Raw genomic sequence first — 23,018 nt, forward strand, 5'->3', positions numbered from 1 at the left:
CCCAGTCTTGCTGCCAGGACACAGCAGGGGAACACACCACCTCTCCTTCCCCAGGCATTGCTGCCCTTCACAGTGATCCTCTATCTGATCCTGGCCTGCAGAGTAACTAGGTCCAGTGCTTGAAACAGTGAGCCTCAGGAGGACAAGACAAGGTGGCCAGTGTGGGCCTCTACAAAGAGGGGACCTGGTGGCCCAGGAACCCTCAGTCCTCACAGCCCTGCGAGCACCTCCCTGTGGACATTCCTGCGTGGGGATATCCAGAGTCCTCTTGGCGGGCTCAGAGGAGGGCATTTGGCTGTCTAGGACAGTAGGACAAGGAGACTCTACCCAGTGAGAGTCATGGCTGAGCTTCTATGAAGCAAGCTCTGACAGGTTCCTGGCAAAGTTTGGGGTTTCATCTCTTTTTGGGTAAATAAATCCACTTTTAATAAAACCCTGAGCTTTTAATACAAGTGCAGCCAGAAAGACTGGAAATGTTATGAGAAGGAATTAACAGGGAGGAATGGGGGCTCCTGGGAACCCACGGCTCTTGTTTCGGAGTCTCAGTGATTATATTTTCAATATACTGAAACTTATTTCTAAAGACGAGGGGATGGAGAAGTGTAGCCCTGTCCAGCCTGGAGCTGGCCACATTCCCGAGGTTGCCCTGCCTATCTGGGCCTCCAGGGAGTCTCCCCAGATGAGGACTGTGCCAGGGCGTGGCCAAGAAAGCAGGCAGGCAGGCCCAGGGCCAGATGCAGGGCTTAAGGCAGGGCCCAACCTGCCACGGGGCTTCTTCCCTCCAAGAGAACCCACGTTGCAGGGAGCAAGAGGCCCCTGGGAAATGAGGTGTGGGGTTTGCAGGCCTGTGGGGTCCTGCCTCCTAGTGATGAGAGGGAAGGGAAGAGTAGAGCAACGTGGTTAAGGGTCTGACACTGCTGTGAGACTGCCTGCGTTTGAATCCTCTGAGTTAGTCACTTTTAAACCCTCACTGCCTTGCTTCCCCATCTATAAAGTGGGTATGATCACAGAACCCTCTCCTCAGCAGCTGATATATGTAAAGTACCCAGAACAGCCCCGGACACACAGTAAATGCTGTACGTGTGACTTACTATTAATTGGGGCCTGGCAGTCCTGGGTACATCTGATGAAAACCTAGGTGACTCTTCCCAGATACATGTGGAGCTTCCAAACAATTTCAGAATATTCAAACTCCCAACATCCCAGGTTAATCATCTGTACCCTAAAGACAAGGGGTTTTCCGTGCATCCTAAGAAGATCTAATTTGGGAGCGGTGGCTCACGCCCATAATCCTAGCACTTGGGAGGCTGAGGTGGAAGGATTGCTTGAGCTCAGGACCAGCCTGAGCAAGAGTGAGGCCCTGTCTCTACTAAAAATAGAAACATTAGCTTGGCGGACACCTGGAGTCCCAGCTACTTGGGAGCCTGAGGCAGGAGTATTGCTTGAGCCCAGGAGTTTGAGATTGCTGTGAGCAGTGATGATGCCACAGCATTCTAGCCTGTGTGACAGAGTGAGACTGGGTCTCAAAAAACAAAACAGCTAATAGCCTCTCGGGAGAACCAGTGTGAGCCAAGCACAGTGCTGGGCACCTAGCGGAGGCTCCCACTGTCACTCCTCCCTCACTGTTGGGTGTGTGCAGCTTCTCTCACAACCTTGTGGGAGGAATATTTTGAGGAAATGGAGGCCCAAAAGGTTCAGGGATTTGCTGAAGGTCATAAGGTATGGTGAGTGTATGGGGGGAGGGTGACTGGGGAATGGAAGACCCCACTACACTGAGGACAGCCAAGGGGGCCCACTGCTCCCTAGCAGAAGTGAGAGGGCCCAGGGCTCTGTGCCCAGCAGGTATGTCCAGAGGGGTATGGATGCACCGGCAGCCTGTGAGGCCTGGGTACTGGTGGGGAAGTGAGGACACAGTCTTGAGAAGATGGACTTCTCTAGAAGGAACTGTGTCTCTCCCTTTCTTTGCTCATCTCCTTCTGCAAAACACCCTGGCCGGGAGAGCTGTGGGGCAGAAGCCAACAGGCTGTGCCTGGCCTCAGGAGTCCGCGTCCTCTTCCTTCCCTGCCAGCTCAGCTGAGATGCCCCCAACCCCCATTTCCATGACAGGATTAAGGACTTGAAAGGTGGACATGCAGTTTGCTTCAGGAGTGGGAGGTGCCCCTGGCGGGGAGGAGGCCGGGGGGGCTGAAGGGGACTTCCGACGAGAGCTGCCACAGCACATTCTGAGGTAGAAAATCCTATTTCTCAGTTCTTAATTCCAGTCAATTCCAGTCAAAGGGCTGATAGGCATCGGCTGGCAGTAATTTGTGCAGTTTATCCGCTCTTTTCACCTTCTATCGGTCCTTCACTGACGGGCAGGCCGACATGCTGCTGCTCGAGTGAGGAAATTAAAATCTGATGCAATAATCCCAAATAAGAAGGATTTTATTAGGTAATATATACACTGTAGATGAGGCGTGCCTGCCCGATACCTGGATAGAGGGAGGCACACATGCTGGGAGCCGCAGATAAAGAGGGAGCGAGGGGGAGTGGGAAGGGCCGCATGGAGGCCCCAGGCAACAGAGGCTGGGAAAGGGGGCCCTGGGGTCCTCTGCGCTGGGAGGCTGTCAGGCTGCCGTGTGTCGCAGTCCTGGCCCAGCCGGGCAATTATTGCATTCAATCAGGGCTCCACACTGTAAAGGGATATGGAGGGCCCAGATCAAGGCAGAGAAACCAATTAGAAGTCTGGAAAAGGCAGGCTAGGGGTGTAGGGGAACTGGCCTGAAGGGGAACAGCTCTGTATAAGAGAAGGAACTCAAAAACTCCTCTCCAGTGTGGAGAAGGGAGGAAAGGCAGGTGCATGGACACAGAAACACTTCTGTGGGTGCTACAGAGCCAGGCCAGGCCTGGGGAGTCTAAAATCACCAACTGATTTCCTTTCCCAGCCCTGTCATGAGCCATGCAGTGGGGCTCAGACCAGCCGCTCCCAGATCAGGTATTCAGCAGCTCCCCAGGCATTGGCCTTCGTGTCCTCAAAGGGGGCCAAGGGACAATGCTAACATGGCAAAGAGGTATCAAGATCCCTGAGCCCAAGAGGGGAGACTTGGAGTTAAGGTGGGCAGATCTGGTCTGCTTAGACTGATGGACCACCCTAGCTGTAGCCTGTGGAACCATCTGGAGAGCAGACGGTGTGCTTAGCACAGGGCCTGCATACAGGAGCAGTCTAATAAATGTCTGATGGATGAATAAAGAATGAAGCCCAGATGAATGGATGGACAGACTCAAATCTGCAGGCCTGAAACTATTAAACATAGTTTTATTAGTCTACTAAGATATAAGGATGCTAGAAAAATACAAAATGAAGGGTCTCAAGGACAGTCCCAACAAGAACACCCATCTTGCCAACTCTTGTGACTCTGAAAGGAAGCTGAGGCTGGGAGCCCCAGCCCAATCTCACAACTATAAAAAACTGACCCACTGTGGTTTAATGTCTGCTAAATGCCAGCATCCTGAGTAAAGGAGGCACTGCTACAGACTCTATTGGCCCTCGTTTCCCTGGGAGAGCGAGTGGTCATGAGGCAGCAAGATTTGGCCAAAGTGAATGAATGGCAGTGTGGGGACTTCTCTGCATTCCTCTGGCTGCCTGCCCACCTATTTTGATCAAGTTGGCTTTCGGCATCTTCTCGGTAATCAGCCATGGGCATGATGCCCTGGGAGACCCAAAGAACATGGGTTACTTTTGAGCTTCCAGGGCTCATGATTCCCAGAGACTCAGAAAACCCACACACAGGGGAAAACATAACTGGTGAGACTATAATTATGCAGAAAATTATGCAGCATGCAAAGAGTCGATTCCACCAGAGTTGAAGGAGAGGGATCTCCAACTCTGGGACTGACAGGGAAGAAGTCAGGGAAAAGAATTCTAAGAAAGGTGGAGAGTGAACTGGGAACTAACTGGTGGGTGGACGTTGGACTGGAGATGAGAACAGGCAGGAGGGCGGGCTGAGAAGGTACAAGATGGGGAGTGCGCTGGTCTGCAGCAGGCACGGGCTGGCCTGCTCTTTCTCCCATCACTTAGACACTTCCTGGGCACCCACGTGTGCTCCGCCCCCAGCAAACCCTGTCCCTAATGACCTACCCGTCTGGTGCAGCAGGGAAGCAGAGGCAAGCCGTTCAAGAGCCCTGAGCACTCAGGAGATGTCCATGGGCTATAGGCAGGTAGTTTTCATCTGAAAATAGCATGTCAGGCCTAGAAAAGGTGGGGTGGGGGCAGAAGGAAAGGGGTCTGGGGTCTGGAGACGAGCCGCGCTGAGCAGGGACAGTCTTCAGTCTCAAAGGTTGGGGCTTTTGCTGTCCATAAGATGGATGCCAAGAAGCAGAAGGCTGGGGGTGGGGGATATACCTCTCTTCTCTCAAAGCAGCTTCAAATATCTTCAGTAGCAAGTTTGTTTGTTAGATCCTCATTCCACATCTGGCCCCAAGAAACAAGTGGCCAAATGCCAGCCCCACACAGCAGGAGACTGGGCCTAGCACTTTGAAGCAGTCAAATCAAGGATGCCAGGGGTCAGGACATCCATGAACTCCAAACAGGTGGTCAGGCCCAGGAGCACAGTGTGCACCCTGGTGAAAGGAAGTTGCCTGTTGGGTACACATGCCATGGAGTACTACTCAGCCACAAAAAGGAAGGAAATAATGTCCTTTGCAGCAACTTGGATGGAACTGGAGACTATTATCCTAAGTGAAGTATCTCAGGAAGGTAAAAATGATACCGTATGAAAAAAAATAGATACCGTATGTCCTCACTTATAAGTGGGAACTAAACAAAGGATCTAGATGGTCATAAAGAGCTATGATGAACATTGGAAAAGAAGAAGGGGGGAGGGTGAGAAGTGGACAAAGGATAAAAACCTACCTATCAAGTGCAATGTACACTATTCTGATGATATACACTGAAAACCCTGACTTCAGCATGATGCGATTCATCCACGTAACAAACAACATTTGTATCTCCCTAATTTTTGGGAAAAATAGTGCTGCCTACCACCTCTGTCCCATTCTAAGAGCCTGTGCAGATGTGTAGGGGCCCTAAAGATGCACAAGCTTCCAGTAAGTTCCCTCAAAAGAAGGGGAATGTTTTCCTTCCCACAAATGTTCTCTAAACTGGTGTCCAGGAGTTACATCTGCCCAAAGATGCCCTTCTCTAATTTATCAGCCCAGGTGGGTTTTTCATTTTCTAGTTTGCACAGAAGCACAGATGGCTACCAGTCTAGAGACACCTGTCATTTTTTATCTGGCTCACAGCTTGACAAAAGCTGCCCCACCTACACCCCTGCAGAGTGCACAGCCAGCAGCCACACGCTTTGTTCTCTAAGATGCTCGGTCCCAGCTGACTAGACCAGGGTGGACACATGGCCCAAGAGCATCCAATCTACAGGGTGGCTGGTGACCTATAACCTTGTGACATGGCACAAAATCAGGAATCTCTTTGGGAAATCTGGACTTGAGAAATCCAAAGAGTGAGCAGTTAGGGAGGGCAGCTAGAGCCACAGGCTCTTAGGGAAGAGCTATGGCCTTCGGAGGAAGGCAAGCTGTTGCCATCCTGGGAAGAGCTGATGGGCTGAGACAGGCAGACCGACCCATTAGGGACCCAGCTGAGTCACACAGATTTTCTGTGGAGCCTGACAGAGTCCAAACCCATCCCTTAGCTCTAGCTGGATTTCCACGGGCACCTCTACATACATCCTTCTGAGAGGCTCCCTTTACTTCCCTCACAAGTCTTTTTCTTTGCTGCTGGGAGCCCTCTAGGGTAGTGAGAGGGTGAGGAGGTGATGTTTGGGGTGTGGAGGGGCTGGGATTTTCACTGTGCTAAGATACCCATCGCTGCCATGCCCAGGGGTTGTGGGGGAAGCAAGGACAATGGGTTCTACTACCAGGCCCCATCCCCAACAGGAGCTTGGAAGAAAGTCCCCCAGGGCCACGGAGGTCTTACCGGAGGAGAATGCTCATAGATGTTGGTGCTGTAAGGGAGGTTAATGAAGATGGGGTCCATGTCCTGGACGTCTGTGATGATAATGGCTAAGTTGGCCAGGGTAGACAGAGGTCTGGTCTTGTCTTGATCCTTCAAGGACAGAGAGAGTATAAAGAATTAGGTTGAGTGATGTTGTGGACATGCACACATGTATGCACACACACACACACACACAGACCCACAATGTGTGACACACACGCACAAACGTGTACACACACACACATACACAGGGAAGGGCTCAGTAAGAGGAAACTCAAGAACCCTAAGAACCTACAAGGATTCCTGAGCTGTACAACAAAACATAAATCAGGCCCCCAAGGCCCAGAGAGTCACAGAGCAGGGCTGGGGGACAGCCAGATCTCCTGCCCCCCTGGGCCAGCTTGCTACTCCAATGGCTGGTGCTGGAACTGGCTTGGGATAACGGGAGGGTGCCATCCTTAGCCTCTTCGCTATGTTCTGCTGGGGGCCACTGTCCCTCTCTGTGCCCACTTCTGGTCCTCCTCATTCCAGGGCAGCAGGGGATTGTATAGGATGGAGACTTCTCAGAAGAAAGTCCCTTTGGCCACAGAGGGGGTGACTCTGGCACCTGGGTCTCTGCTCTGGGCTGTTTACCAGTCAAGTAATTTTCCCACTGGAACCAGCAGGGGGAGCTCCAGGGTCTATGACGGGGGGGTGGGGGGGTGGTGGGGGTAGGGGACATGTGTTCCAGGAAGGAGCCCTAAGAGGTCATGCAGCCCATGGTCCTGAGGCCAGACAGGCAGAGTTAGCTGGGAATGTCATCCTGTAAAAGTTCACCAATGCGCCTGTAGTCAGCCCCAGCTGCTCCAGGGGCTGGGGTGGGAGTACTGCTTGAGTCCAGGAGTTAAGGCTGCAGTGACCTATGATTGTACCTATGAATAGCCACTGACTCCAGCCTGGGCAACACACTGAGACGCCTTTGCTTGACAAAAAATAAATAAATAAATAAATAAAAAGTTGCCAAAACGGACACCTGAAAACCTATTTTCCTATCTTCTGCTGCTTAAGTACCCACTGCTAGTGAAGAACAATAGCAGCAGTAATGACAACTCCAGTGCCGAATGCAGATCACAGAGCAGCCCTGCCTTGGGCACTTCATTTACATTTATAATAATTATTATTATTATTTTTGCAGTTTATGGCCAGCGCTGGGTTTGAACCTGCCACCTCCGGCATATGGCGCCGGGGCGCCCTACTCCTTTGAGCTACAGGCGCCGCCCCTACATTTATAATTATTAATGTTATGGGTCCAATACTCAGATGAGTTAACAGAGACTCAGAGAGGTTAAGTAACTTGCTCAGAGTCACACAACTAAGAAGTGTGTAGCCAGACTCAAACTCACATAAAAATTTGCCCATGACAGTCTGAACTTGAACTCTAACATCAGCTTAGCTTCTAACTTGCTGGGTAACCCCAAAGGAATTCTTTTCCCTCCAGGAATTTCAGTGTTCTTTTCTGTGAAATGAAGGGGTACAACTGAATGACCTTGGACTTGTAAATACTCTAAGATTCCCTCCTTTGGTTTGTCTTAAACAATGCAAGCACTCCTGACATTATAAGCCTGGCACCTGCTCCTTGCCCACCAGCACCTAGGAGATGGGAGGGCTGGTTGCCTTTAGAGCCGCAGGGGCAGCCAAAGAGATGGTGGGAGTGGTGCAGCAAGGGGGAGGCAAGTCTGGAAGCAGGAGTTGAGCAGAGGGCCTGTGGGGAGACAGCCCACCAGGATCAAGGTCAGGGGCCTACAGCTCAGGCTTGGGAACTGCCCATAGAGGAAGCTTGCAGCCAGGGATCTGAATGGCTACCAGGGACATAGGACCAGATTGGGGATGCTCAGAGCAAGTCCCCTGACCTCTTGGGCAAAGGATAGCAGTGGTTCTGATTTGCCATTACTAGGCTTTTGTGGGCAGCTGGCTTTTGTCCAGGTTGGCACATGCCCTTCCCATCCACACCTGTGGCTGTATATCCTGTTTGTGCCACAGACATCACTGTCCAGCCCAGCCTGGACTGTGTAGTGAGGAAAGAGGACAGCAGTGGGTACATCTGGCAGGGCAGGCATTCTGCCAGGCTCCAGCTGTGACTATGGGGCCTGCGGCTCTCAGCAGCTTGTTCCCATCCTGGTATCCACCCACTGGTAGCTGGGAACCCACACTGCTCCCTGCAATTCCATGCAGAAAAATCTTGTAGAAATGCCCAGCAGCCAATGACATAGCACAAGCCCCAAGAGGGACTTGTGGTGTCAGCTCATCCAGGAGAAAGTAAGAAGCTGTCCATGGAGGGACTTCCAGTGCCTCTCCTGTCCTCTGCTACAAGACCTGACTGCCAGGAGATTAACAACAATTTAACTGTATTCATCCTCCCAGCTGGAGCCCAGGCATCCTGGCAGACACAGCCACCTGGATTCTTACCTGTGCCCAGCTCTGGTCTATTCCCCAAGGCTGGAAGCCATTTTTATGCAAGAATTATCCCACAGCAAATGGTTCTTAGAGAAAGAGGACAAGTATTATGCATTTCTGGGCCTGGATGTGTGCAAATGAAGAGTGGTGGACAGCCATGTGTGGATGCAAGGGCGTGTGGAAAGTACAGGCAAGTGTGCACAAAAAGCAAATTTCGGGCTTGCAAGCCTCCTTGATGCCAGAAGTCACTTTTATAAACAGCAGCACATACCCTCCTTGGTGACTAATACTTAAGTAGGGGAGAAGGAAATAATGAGTGTCATCTCTAGTGATATCCCCACAGGATATTGGGTCAGGGCCAAATGAGAAGTTTGCATTTCCTGGTCTTGAGGGCTCTCTGCATCTTGGCCAATGCTTGGGGAAGCCCCATCTTTCTGGATCCTCAACTTGGGATCTACGCTCTATAAACCTGACAGTGCTGCTGGGAAGACCCCCTACAGTTAGTTACATGGGGCCAGAGGCAGGTGCTGTGTGTCAAGCAATTGGATCCTGAATGGTCAAGAGAGATTCCCATAGTTTGTTTGGCTCTTGGTCTAAGCTTTTATTTTTTTCTTCTCATTTTTTTGAGACAGGCTCTGTTGCCCAGGCTAGAGTCCAGTGATATGATCATAGCTCATTGCACCCTCAAACTTCTGGGCTCAAGTGATCCTCCTGTCTCTGCCTCCCAAGTAGCTGGGATTATGGATGCCTGTCATCATGGCTGGCTAATTTTTTTTTTTTTTTTCTTAGAGATGGGGTCTTGCTATTATGCCCAGACTGGCTGCCAGGACTAAGCAGACTGGCTAGATTACTGGCCCTAATCTAAAGGGCCAATAGGTCAACTTCTGGCTCTGCTGCCAGGTGATGGCTCTAATGGTGCCCTGAGGCAGTATCTAGGAACAGGGAAGTGGGGAGCACAGGTTAGGAACTTATTTAGTGTGTGGTTTGCCTGTCCCTGTGCCCTCACAAACAGCTGACAACAGAGGCCAAGCTGTGATGTCTTGCAGATTCAGAGACTTCTGGCCAGGTGCATGGTGGTCAGAACACTGCACTGGGAGTTAGATGGCCTGGGTTTGGGTTCTTGCCCCTCCCCCCCATTTATCCACTGTGTGAGTCTCAACAGAGTCAGCCATAAAATAGCATAATTACTCCTCTGCTGCCTCCTGCCTTTCACTAACTCAGACTGGAATTCCCAGGAGCCAGTAGGGTGCTCTGCATAGATAGATGCTCCCTGCTGTGTTTGTGTTGCCACTCTTGGGAGAAGAGGCTGTTGGCTCCTGCGTGTCAGGACACAGCTGGGTGGACACCTCCATCCTGTGTCTCAGAGAGTAAGTGATGCTCTGCACTATGAATGTCCCAAGGAAGTTACCAGAACAGGCTCTGAAGTCAGGCTCCTGGGTAAGCATGAGCAAGTCAGCAAATTACTCTTGTGCCTCAGTTTTCTCATCTGTAAAATGGACACCTTAATAACACTTAAGATACACAGCTGCTTGAGGTTTACTAGGGACAGAACATTTATGTGCTCAGCACAGTATCAGGAACATAGCATTTAAGTGCTCAGCACAGTGTCAGGAACATTAGCTGTCATTGTTATCATTACTATTGCTAGGATCATTATTATAGATCCTGGAGTAGCATGGAACTGAGTTAGGACCCATTGGAGTGCCTCATCTCTCTCTTCTAGGGTGGAAAGAGGTAGATGTCTGGTTGCTGGGGACCCAGTGTGGTGACTCACCGTGGCATTGACCGTGAGCTGATAGGCCTGTGTGGTCTCATAGTCCAGCTCCCGGATCACTGTGACGATGCCACGGGCACTGTCGATGGTGAAGAACTGGGAGGGGGGCTGGAAGGAGTAGAGGACGCTGCCACCTGCACCCAGGTCGGGGTCCGTGGCATTCACGATGAAGATGGGAGTACCCACTGGTGTGTTCTGGGGATGAAAACAAAGCAAATACAAGGGTGAGCAAGAAGTTGGAGCAGCTGCCGTCCGTCATCAGGGACTAGTCTCCCAAAGCCCATTAACCACATCCCTCCAGCCAACTAGACCCAGGGCTTGGTCATTTCCATTCTAGGAGGTTCAGAGGAATTAAAAATGCAGTATCTATCTTTCTTTCTGTTTTTGATGGCTTCCTGGTGGCTGTAAGAGCACCAGCTCCAAAGATGATCTGCTCATTCTGGTATTCTGGATGAGTGGCCCTTTGATCCTCAAACACATTTCTTGGTGGTTTCATCCAGTGCCTTTTGGCTGCCCAAGCCATAGGCTTCTTTTTCAGGGACCTCCTGGCAGTCCTTCCCAGGGGATAACAGATTATGTGCTTGCGGCGGGGCGAGTTGTTCTTTATAGGCCTGATCAGGCTGGAAAGGGCCTCCAGAGAACAATGCCAAAGAGGTGCCATGTCTTCCTCCTGAGCTTGCTGATTTCACCCCATCAGCGAGCACATGTCAGCCTGAATGAACAGGCTCATAACTGCCCATTTCAACCACTCTGTCCTCTGGGAACAGGAGGCAGCAGCAGACAGCCCCTTCCTTCTCACCAGCTGTGACTCCCCAGTGCTCTTTGCACAGAACACAGGCCCTTGTGGTCTGGTCCTGTGTCCCCTTCAGATTTTATCTCCAAGTGGAGTAGAACTATTTGTACTTATCGAGCCCAGCAGGCTCCTCTGGGCCTCTGAAGATGCTGCTCCTTGGCTAGGACTGCCCTCCCCAAATCAGCTGCTTGGAAGATGCTCATCTCCTTCAAAAGAGAATCAGGTCTGCAGGGAGGAGAGGCAGCCAAGTGCTAAGGTTTCAGGGAATCCTTGTTGGAATCCTAGCCACGCTGTGTGTCTTTGGGTTAATTTTTTAATCTCTTTAATCCTTAATCCCCTCTCTGTACATGGAAGTTAATAATATCTCCCAGGGTTAGTGTGAAGAGTACATAGTTCGTGGGTATAAACATCCCAGCATGTAAATACTGAGAAGATGGCAGTTGTGATTTTAATGTCTGAATGCCTTCTAGAGGGGTACAGAAAAGGGGCCCTTCAAGGGTAAGGCAAGGAGCTATCAAGAAGCTCCAACAGTAAAAGGCCCATCCTGGGCATTCTCTGCCTGCTACCCTCCCCATGCTGTGATCGCTTGGTACCCTCTTCTGCCTCCCCCTAACCCCAGGTCCTCAACGCACTGTTACCTCCAGGCTCCCTTGCTAGCTGGCTTCCAGTGGGGTTCTGCCAAAGGAGGGTAGGAGCTCAGAGGGCAGAAGGAGAAAGAATTTGAGGTCTTCCCCACTCCTTCCTGCTCCAGCCCAGCACCAGCTGTTAGTGAGCTCTGCTAACACTGTTCTCCTCCCCTTCTCCCTTTAGTCCTAGGGGTGTAAGAGCTTCCCAGTGTTGCAAATCCCTGGGTGCCTCAACCTCCCTTATTTTCTCCACCCACCCACCCCCTGTGAATAGTTTCCTCATGGAAATGCCTTTATCAGAAATGCCTGAGATGAACTCTTTCCTGCTAGGACCCTGACGGATACCAACCACCCTGTGAGTGCATACCCTGACTCAGTGGAGTGCTGAACTCACTGGAGCAACCTTGTCCCCACATGCCCACCAGGGTGAAATGGGCCTTGAGGAGATCTTTCTGAGATTTTTGGCTAACCCATCATTCTCTCTCGTGTCCTCCCCCCATCCCCTTGACCCCTAGCTACCCTAAGTGCCAGAAGTAGCCCCAAGAATCCAGAACAAAACTCTCTGTAAGGGCCCACAGTTCCTAAGGGATGGCCACATTCTGACTTCAATACTGGAAAATAGTAGCTGAGGCACCCAGGCAGACAACCAACACCTCTGTGTGAAGCCAGTGCCCGGGGAGAGGGATGGCTCCCGCAAGATGTCAGCTCTCCAGTTCCCAGCCTCGGGGAGGAGAGGACATTCTACTCATCCATGCCACATGGTCCAGGGCAAAGGCTCTCTGCATCTGATCAGAGGATTTAAGAGCACAATTCAGGAAATGGTGGAAAAGGAGGAAAGGAAGTGATGGTCCTTGTGCTTGACCTTCTTGGATTATGTCTTATGCCCTGCAGTGAAAACCCATTTAATTTCCGCATAACTCAGTAAAGGTTTTAAACGGGCCTGGCAAAGAGCCACTCATATACTTAGCAGGGACAAGCTATTGGAGAGAAAAGAATGCTGACTTCCTGCATTTAGGGTCCTGGGCACCATGATCTATCAGGAAAATTGGGGATCGGGAGAAAGACTTAACACATACACTTGGGGCTTCTCTGAACACCCGGCTATTGTGCCATAGACATGTACAGATGTACACACAGCCTCAGCACAAGCAGAGTTCCTTTATGGGGCCAGGTGCATCTTAGGGTTCCAAGTACACCTGTGGGCAGTAAAACTTGGTGCCTCAGAGCAAGTCAGACCCTCTAACTTTGATTCTGAGCCTTTCCAGTGTGAGACGTCAGACATACACTGCTAAATGTCATTTTTTTTTCTTTTTTTTCTGAGACAGAATCCCACCCTATGCCCTGAGCAGAGCACAACGATGTCATAGCTCACTGCAACCTCAGAATGGGGCTGTGGGCATCCCGCTGCCTCAGCCTTCAGAAGCCACTGGGATCACAGGTGCTCGCTATGGCGCCTGGCTGAGTTTTCTTTTCTTTTTTCTTTTTTTTGAGTTGGGGTCTCATTCTCCCTCAGGCAAGTCTCAAACTCCTGAGCTCAAGCAATTCTCCCTCCTCAGCCTTCCACAGTGCTGGGATTACAGGCATGAGCCACCGTACCCGGCTGCTAAATGTCTTTTGGCCTCAGTTTCCTCATCTGTAAAATAGTTAGTCATACTTCCTAGGGTTGTGAGAATGAATATATGAGATTAGGTGTGAAGAAAATTTTAAAAAATTCTCTCTAGGCCAGGCACACATGGCAATATGGAGCAACACTCGATAATGGTGATTGTAATTATTATTCTAGTAATAAAATCCTACACCAGGAAGGGTGAGATGAGCCTCACTTCAAGGGAGAAATATTAGAAATGGTGTAAAGAGGTGACGAATCTTTTCCCCATGAACTTGGGCACATGGGCACCTTACAATTCAGAAAGAGAACATCTCCATTGATCGATTCCTGACTACTACAGACAGGGTGAAAATGGGAGAGTCTCAGGAGACCCTCCCAGATGGATTTGAGAGCCTGTGATAGGAGGGGTGGAGTCCAAGGCAATGGTGAGAGGGGAACCTGGGGGCCAGGGAAGTTCCTAACGAGGAGGCTAGTCCTGACCATGCACCACTCTGGGAGACTATTTTCCTCCCCTTCTTCCTTCAGTCCCAGGGGTTGTAAAAGCTTCCCAGTGTTGCAGGAGCTAGAAAGGACCTTGAGGATTTAGTCTAGCCTCCCCATTTTATAGATGCAAAAAGAGCCCAGAAAGGGGACGGGCCCTGTATGACTTCACCTCCTGCCACTGGCTATGATGCTGTGACCCCATCTTTGCTGTCCTTCCTGTGGGCACCTCCACCCCCATGCTCACACTGACCTCTGTGAGTCTCAGTTCTCTGCTCCTGGGCCTCCTTATTCCTGCAGCTCTGTCCCAGGCTCTCCCCACCTTCTCCTGCTGGGATTCTGCCCCCTCGAGCACTCATAGCTGGGCCACAGAAAGCAAAGCTCCAGGCCACCGCTGGTTGACTACTAATGAGGGTACAATTTCAGCAGTTGCAAGGCTAGGAGGTTAGACTGGGGAGAAGAATAAAGCTGCCTGGTGAATACAGCCTCTTCCTTTTAATTGTCCCCAGACACTCCTTTTAACATACAAATCCACTCAGGTCACTGGTAATTATCAGCATGTATGTGGGAAGGTGGCAGGTGGGCAGGGGACAGCTTGATCACAGAATTAACACAATTAGCCAGGACAGACCTGGAGGAATGATGCCCAGGAGAGCCAGACTCTGCCATCTGAAAACAAGGAGACCAGGGGAAGGGGCTTTTCTGGTGTCTGTGTTGGGGTTGAGGGTCTACAGAACTGTGGGCCAGGGTCAGAGCTGTGCCAATCAGCAGGGCGATGGGCCTGCCCCATTCTGGCCCAACCTTTCTCCACACATTCCTTGTGGAAGCTAGCCCTGGGTCCACCTTCTTGCTTGAAAGGCACAGCGCTGATCTTTGGAGGAAAGGCCCCATGGGGCACGAATACTCCTGCTCCTGAGGCAGGCCTCTGGGCTGCTGCCTGCTCCCACTCTGCTTCTAGCACCCCGCCCCCATGGCAACCCCCGCCCAGTCCCACCTACTCCCTTATGGCTCTGAGCAGGTTCACAGGCCTGTGCCTTCAGGGGACCAGGAGCGTGTTTAGGCATCGTCCCCTTCAAAACCTTTATACCTGCCAGGTTGTTCCTCTCAGGTGGCCCACTCCAAGCAGGTCTCAGACTCCTCCAGTCCCCATTTAAGGTCCACATCACTTCTGACGGACCTGCTGTAAATGGGCCACCCTGTGCAATTCAGAGACAAATAAATCTTTTTGCTACTCCTGGGGTGACAAGGGAATAGACTCTGGGAACATTCTGCTGTGCAAGAGATCCTGTTCGTTAATAATAATGATAAATAGCTCACTTCTCACATGCAGTGTGAGTTACATTACACTCCAGGCTTCTCCAGAGGTGGCTTAGGGTGCTCACTGGAACGGGGTGCGGGAGTGTGTGCAGTGAGTGAGAGAAGGGCCAGGGTGGGAAAGAAAGGGGAATGGTGGGGGATGGTGAGGGAGGAGGGGAGTACACAGATCACAGAGGGAAGTGGGATGGGAACAGGGAGGGGCAGGACTGGAGGTCAAGGAGAAAATGGGAAGGAGAGGAAGAGAATTTGCAAGAGAAGAGAAAGGGGAAGAGAGTCGGGGAGAAAGGAACTAACTCACAGAGGGAAAAAAGAAACATTACAGAGACAGAGTTGTGAACAAAGGGAAAGTAGAAAAATTAAGGAGCAAATGAAGATAGGAGAGAGAAAGAAAGGAAGAATGCCACGCTCTCTAATCTTCATGGCACCCCCCTGCAATTAGATTTATTCTGTACCCTTGACCAAATCTCAGCAGAAAGCCCTGCTATTTCCACTGTAGGTGCCATCTCTAAAGGCATTATTAATATTTATGGAATGCTTGCTGGATGCCACTACAGTGTTTAATATCTTATTATAGAGCCTGTTATAAAATGCATTAGTAATAAATTCCTGACAGATGGAGTTCTGACAAGGTGCATGCACCTCGGTGGATCAGAGCTGGAAACTGAGCCTCCTGTGCAGCTCGGAGGCTAGGCTGTCAGTGCCCGAAGTGGGGTGGGCAGGGGAGGAGGCCACCACTGAGTCAACCCCTGCCATCCTCTGCCTGTGGTCTGGCGTTTTTACACATCTAGCTCATTGCTTCCTTTTCCCAGGAGGCGGAAGTGGAATCTCAGAGAGATGAAGAACTTGTCCAAAGTCACACAGCTAGGAAGTGGTGGAATCAGGATTCCAATTCAGGTCAGCTTCTTGTCTCCAGACCACAGGGGTCCAGAGACGAGGATGGAGAGTGGTTTCAGGTCAGCTCCTCAGTGGGAGAGCTGGCAGGGAGGTTTACAGCCCAAGAGGATCTTACACTGTCTAATTCAGAGAACAGAGGGTTAATGGGGTACCTTAGCCCAAAAGAATTTCCGAAGGAAGAGGGGACCTCAAAATGCACGCTTTCACCAAGAATAAGGAAAAAGGCCCCTGCTCTTACAAGAAGAATTAAAATCAGAAGTGAAGAACTTTCTGAACAAGGCCCAAGGGGCAGAGGGAAACACCTGCATCTTGGTTTCTGTTGCTGCTAATGCGGGTGCCTCTCAATGGCGACCCTAGAGGCCCCCTGGGCTGCTTCAGGAGGTCTCACTCTGGAGGTTTAGTGGCATTCTAGCTCATGGGGGACAGCGAAGGAGATGACATAGAATCCATGGGAGATGTGAGTTTCTTTCTCATATAGGCACGAAGGCATTTCAGAGCAGGGAAGCATGGCCCAGGGAACAGTACAAGGGGGAGAACCAGGAGGGGCAAGTGCCCAGCGGGCCTCGATGGATGTCTTAGGAGTCCCCTTCTGGTCAGGGAGAAGGCAGACTCATGTGTGCACAAAATCACACATGTACACGTGTACTCTAGGGCCTCTCTCTGCAAAGGAGTCAGGAAGAGACCATTTCAGACATCTCTTGACCAGGGTCCACTCTCTTGGGTGGTGCCCGCTGGATCTAAAAGGGCTGGGTGTGCTCTGAGAGCCAGGTGGGCTGCCAGGTAGAGATGCCGGCTCTGTGGGCAGAAGGAGCCCACAGGGCTGAGCCCTAAGTCACTTACACCCTAACTCAGCTCAAGGATTCTTCCTTGGGGCTGGGCCGGCCCTCCCAGCTGTTCTCTGGAGTCAGCTCAGTGCCTTCCCATCTCTGGGTCCCTCCTCAGGGTCTCACCTTGGCTACCCTCCAGCTGTGTATTGCCTCTGCCGAACACCTGGAAGACATTCATCAAAGTACCGACCTAATGGCCCTCCTGACCTGCCAGAGTGATCTTGGACTTCCTCCTTTCTGGTCCCCTACTTCTCATCCTTCTTTTTCTCTTTGTTAGGTACTTTGGCCACCTCTTCAGCCCCAGCACTGTCAGTCCCACACGGAAGGCATTCAATAAATGTTTTAGAAGACTCGAGACAATGTGGTAAACATGGCAGATTGAGCACATCCATTTATTTCTGGTTTGGTCCCAACCCCCCACCAAAATGACAATAAGGGAATTAAAAATGCATAAATCCACAAGGGCAAAAAGAACAGGAGAGGAGACAACAGCAGATGAGAGATGTCTACAAAATTCTGGTAACTGGAAACAGATGGGCCAGTTATAACCGCCTTAGGAGACGGGAAAACTGATGCTTGGGCCTGCATCCTACATCTCAGAGTGCTGGAAACCTCAAGATACCACGTGATGCTGAATGTGAGGGAATAGGGAAGGGCTGAAAGAGGAAGATCGCTCTTGACTTGTGGCTGGGAGCTGAACCAACCACTGAAAAGAGGGAGGTAAGTGGGAATCTGCATCTTCCCCTCCCTCCCATCCCCCTCCAGCCTCTTTAGCCATTCAGCCTCTGAAGACTGACAGCCTGGCAGAAGATAGGAAAATAGGCCCAAGAGAAAACAAATAGACCCTGGATTACGGAGGACCTGACTTGCGGCATTCTGTACTTATGAACGAGCTCCCAAGGCTCCCCATAAAGATAATTTGTAATTAAACAATTAAATTAATAATTCAGGAACTAGTTCCTTCCATGGCATAAGCAGTTCATCGGCACAGCATCTCTGGGCTCGCAGCTAGTGTCACAGATAGAGAAGCAGCTGATAGAAACCCAAGAACACCAAGAGTCAGAAGATCCAGAGCCAAGAAAGTTTACAACAGAAGAATTAGCTGAAGGCTTTTGTCTGATCTAAGCAGGATTTGCTAAGCTTGAGGAGCAAGATCCTAATCTTGAGTGGTTTACAAAGGTTTACCATGCAGTTAGTGAGGATAGCAGCAGCTCCAAGGGAAAAAAAGAAAGAAAGAAGCTGTACAAATAGCCCTATGTACCTTTTCCAAGAAACCAACTTCACTGGTAGACTCTCCTCCTCCAGCAACAGAATCAGATCCTGAATCTCCAGCCTCCACTCCATCCTCTTCATCACCATCTTCCGATGATTGTCAGCCTGCCTTTTTGCCTCAACAATGCCCCTTCTAGGCCAGGCACGCCGTCATGCCTGTAATCCTAGAACTCTGGGAGGCCATGGTGCGTAGATTGCCTGAGCTCACAGGTTCGAGACCAGCCTGAGCAAGAGCAAGACCCTATCTCTAAAAATAGCTGGGTGTTGTGGTGGGTGCCTGTAGTTCCAGCTACTTGGGAGGCTGAGGCCAGAGAATCACTTGAATCCAAGATTTGGAGGTTGCTGTGAGCTATAATACCAGGGCACTCTACCGAGGGCAAGAAAATATGACTCTCAAAAAACAAACAACCAAACAACAACAAAAAACAACAAGGCCCCTTCCTGTAAGAGATTGATGCAACACTAGGTGAATATTAAAGCTTTAGTATTCTTTTCTGAAATTTCTCTTATCTCCTTTATAAACTTTTTGTGTATTTGTTTTTTTGTTCTTTTTGTTTGAATTAAAAGAGAGCACAAAAGTTTTTGTAACTTACTATTATAGTACAGGGTTGTTATTATTATTACAGTATTATACTATATTATAATTACCATATGAGCTATTATAGTATTGTTGGTATTATTATTACTATTGTAATAACAGTAATATTATATTTACGGGAGAGTTAAGAGTATGTACTGTTGATCATGAATCAAAGTTTAATACAAATCTGACCTAAGGACATTCTCAGTAATGTATCTTTTCCATAATCTAAGGACAAACTGCATTAACATGTTACAGTGTCCTCAAAGAAATAGCTAGGTCTTCATCTAATTACTCCTTACTGAAGCCCACCAGTTAACAAGCAGCCTCCACTCTACCATGCCCCAAACACACAGAGTGAGCTTTCAGGTAGCTGCATGTGAACTCACTCTTAAATATGAAGAGACAACTAAAGATTGCTAAACATTTGAGGAGAGCCTCTAATTTAAAAGATAGAGGTAGAAAAACAGTACAAAGGCATAATAATAATAATAATAACAACAGGGCATCCTTAGAGAGACAAGTCACAGCATCTTTGGAATGAGAATATTCCAAGAGGAAGAAAGGCCCAGTATAAATCTGAAACAAAACAGAAGAGTTAGAAAATAAATTTCTTCAAAAGTAGAACAAAACTCAAAGAGATGAAAATGAAGAAGAAAAGAAAGAACTAAGAGGAACAGTTCAGAAGACCCAACACCAACCCACTAATAGGAATTCCAGAGAGAAAAAAACCAAAGTAAATGAAGAAGAGGAAATTATCCAAGAAGCAAGATAGAAAAAAATCCCAGATCTGAAGGACATGTTCCCTTAGCGAAAGAGACCACTATGTGTTCAGAAGAAAGACCCATACTGAGGCGTAAAATCATGAAGTTTCAGAACACTGAGAATCAAAAATCTAAAAAATCCTAGAGACTTTCAAAGAGAAATCAAAAGGCCACATATAAAGGATCAGGATCAACAGCATCACTATGGGCTGAAACACAAAGGAGAAAATAACTTCGTGTTACAAGGAAAAGTATTTCCATTCCAGAATTCTATACCCAGCCAAATTATCCCCAAATATAAGCATAGAATAAAAACACTTTTCAGGTAAAGTTTTAAAAAAGTCTCATGAACTCTTTTCCTGGAAATTACTGAAGGGTGTACTCCACCATAGTGAGAATTTAAACAAGAAAGAAGAAAATATGGGAACTTTGAAACAGGGACTCCAATACAACAGAAAGATAACAGATTTTCCAGGGTGGCTCCCCTCTCCCATTCCTTTTCCATATCAAGTCTCTTTGCCATTCGGTCTCCAGAATACCCAGCAAGTCAGAGAGCAGCCAGTCCAGATTGGACAGGAGGTTGGACACTCCAGGGAAAATGTTGGCAAGAAAAATATGAACCAAATTTTAAAAATCAATATACTTTTAATATAAGGAGAGGACTCTTACAAAAATACTGAGAAACACCAGGCAAACAAGAGGTGATTATTAATTCTAGTATATTACATGGCTCGACTGTGGATAACATTTACATAATCACAATACTATATATATTAAACACTGTTTCAGCTAAACGGAGGGATATAATTGTTTGGAGGATGGATAGTAAATGTTGTGGGGTGTGTGAGTACACGTGAGCGTCAGAGTGTGTTAAGTGTGTGTGTGGCAAAGGTAAGGTAGAGGGTGATATAAAAGTGAAATTCACATGCTCCATAGTTGGAAATCAATAGATAATATTCAAAACTTTAAGAAAAATAAGCATGTGATTTAGAAATGTAAATATCAGAAATTGAAAGAGGTTGAATGATATGTAAATATCAGAAATTGAATGAGGTTGTCCCAGAGTGGGAATCAGGAGTAGCAAAGGGTGACACAGGGCACTGCTGTTTTTATTATAAGCTGAGCTATACTATTTGACTTTTAAACTCATACATATATTTCTTAGATAAAAATTCATATAAAAATGACAAAAAGTATCTCCCTATGGCTGCACCACTGAGTGGCCTTCTCCCTCTCATCCCAGCTGGAATGGATCCTGGAGAGCCTGCCCTAAAGCACCCATCTCTCATCTCATTTTCCTCCCCCAAACACTATCATTCCTCTTCTACCTCCAAGGCAAAGTCTTCCAGACCTTGAATGTCACCATAGTCTAATAAAAGCTTCTCTCTCCAAACTCACCTTTCACTGTTGTCCCGGCCGAGGCCCTTTACTTTGCAGGCCACTCTACATGCCAGCCTCAAAGTGTGACCCCACCTCCAGGCCTGTGCTCATGAGGCTTCTGACTTTTTTTACCTGCATTCCTTCTGATATTTTGGTATTTCCCCTTGAGAGTGGAGGTCAGACGTCACTACCCAGTGTCTGGGGACTGACGCACTCTCTTCCTGGAACAGGCTGTTGGCTCCACCCAGGTTTCCAGCACTCACGCCCAGCCCCCATCCCACACACACAGGGCCCCAGCCTTTACAGGATGCTGGATGGGCAGGGCTAGGGGAAGCTTCATCACAGGGACATCTAGGGCCTCTCTTCCTTCTTCTTGAAAGTTTCTTCAAAGCCAGGTGTGATACCCAAGTGTGAAATGGCCCAGCTCCTTCTTATTCAGAGACAAAGGAGATCCCAGGCAATTTTCCACAGACTCGCTGTGACCCAGGGACCACGGGGACCACGTAGAATGGATGAATGACAGTAAAGGTTGGAGATTCCTCCCTCCCCGTTTCCCCCCCACCCCCCGCAGTACTACACAGGGACTATGAATCAGGAATGGTGCACAGCTGGCCCAGCAGTTGGCTGAAGGCCATGTGCAAAGAAATGAGAGGACAGGAAGGGCCATGATGGCACTGCACCACACAGCAGGCAGCTCTGAACCCTCCCTCAGAGGTCGAGCTCATTTCCTCTCTGTGGATGGGAGCAGGAGCTGAGAAAAAAGGCATTTCATTGGTTGAGAAATACAGTCCTTAGCTGTTCAGAGTACCCTTCACTCCATCCTCACCTGACAAATGAATCTAAGTGGCTGCTGGGAGCCCCGTTCCCTACCCCCACCAGGGACTTGGCTTCTGGAGGCCAGGAAGGATCCATTTGTTCACCATGTTACCCTCCATGCACACTAGCTTGATTGGGAAAAATTCAGAAACAACTGTTTCAAACTCTGGGTCATGTTGTGGCTGCTCCTGCATAACAATCTGCATGCCTTCTCTGCTGCTATAGGGTGTCAGCACAAACATCTAGTGCCTCAGTTTTCTCATCTAGGAAATGGGTATAGCAATCCCTGTACTACCTCCCCATAGAGCTGGGGTGGAGATAAAAGGAGTTAACAGTGGAAATATACTTTGAAAAATCTAAGACAAAAAAAAAAGAAAATCTCCTGAGGCAGAAAACTCTAAGAGAAAAATCCATAGAAGGTACAATGTGACCTGTAGAAAAGTCCCCTCTACAAAACTAGCCTGAAGTCCAGACCCTGCATCATCTGGGTGGCAGGACACTGTGAACCCAGGGCTGCAGGAGGCTGAGGCATGTGGTAGTCTCAAGACTTGGTGGTTTCTGGAAAGCGGTGACTGATAGATGTGTGGAGTCTCCTGGAATTTTTTTAAATTAAAAAAAGACTTCTATGGGCCCAGAGTAATAATAATTCACATTTATTGAATATTTCCTATGAGTTAGGCCCTGTTTTAAGTGTTTCATGTAATCAACTTGTACAATCCTGACGGCAGCCTGTGCGGTAGACACAATTTCTAGCCCTATCTTCCAGATGACCAAGGCCATGTGATAATGACCCAGAGCCCTGGGATTTGCACCCAAGCCTAAACACTTCTCACCACACCACACTCTTTTCAGTGATAAGGGAGCAACACTGACCAGGTCCAGGAATAGAGGGATAGCCAAGATGACCTCGAAGAATTGTGATCTTGTCATCTCAGGAGTGCTAGGGGTGATTAAGGATGGTTAAGGGGGTTGCTGCAGAATGACTAAGGCAAGGCAGAGGTTCCAGATTCAGAACATGACAGGTGTCAGAAGTCTCTGGAAAGATGCGAGAAGTGGAGGAGTCATTTGTCTGTACCTGTCAGGTCCTTCCATTCATCTGTCCCTAACACACTGACAGAGCAACACAGCACGGACCGCACTGGCCACACTCACATTCCTTATCCTTCCAACAGAAAAATAGATAAGAGTAATTATAAGTGGTTGGTTATAGGGAGGAAAACAGACATAGTAAAGGGAGGATTTGAGGGAGCAAAGGTGTCAGAAAATTTGCAGTTTGAGTCCTAGCTCCACCCATTATGTGCTGTGTGACTTTAGGGAATTTGGGAAGCCTCTCTGAGCCTCAGTTTCTTTATAGTGAGATGGACATAATAAGAAAATCTGCTTCATGGGGTTATTATTGGGTCTATGGGAGACAATGATGTAAAGTGCTTAGTGCATAAGAGATGTTCAATAAACCTTTGGCTCTAT

At 48.9% G+C, this 23,018-nt stretch overlaps 1 protein-coding gene across 1 annotated transcript in view; it reads right to left on the reverse strand.

The window, feature by feature from the left end:
- Positions 1-23,018, reverse strand: part of CDH23 (cadherin related 23) — a 419,225-nt gene that overhangs the window by 241,508 nt on the left and 154,699 nt on the right. Inside the window, exons 7-8 of the mRNA XM_053586252.1 lie at positions 10,194-10,388; positions 5,969-6,097 (exon numbers count right to left, since the gene is read on the reverse strand). Coding sequence (XP_053442227.1) covers positions 5,969-6,097; positions 10,194-10,388 — 324 coding nt within the window. The remainder of the gene's footprint in view (positions 1-5,968; positions 6,098-10,193; positions 10,389-23,018) is intronic.

The sequence above is a fragment of the Nycticebus coucang genome, chromosome 3 (genome assembly GCF_027406575.1).
Source record: "Nycticebus coucang isolate mNycCou1 chromosome 3, mNycCou1.pri, whole genome shotgun sequence".
NCBI classification, from domain to species: Eukaryota; Metazoa; Chordata; class Mammalia; order Primates; family Lorisidae; genus Nycticebus; species Nycticebus coucang.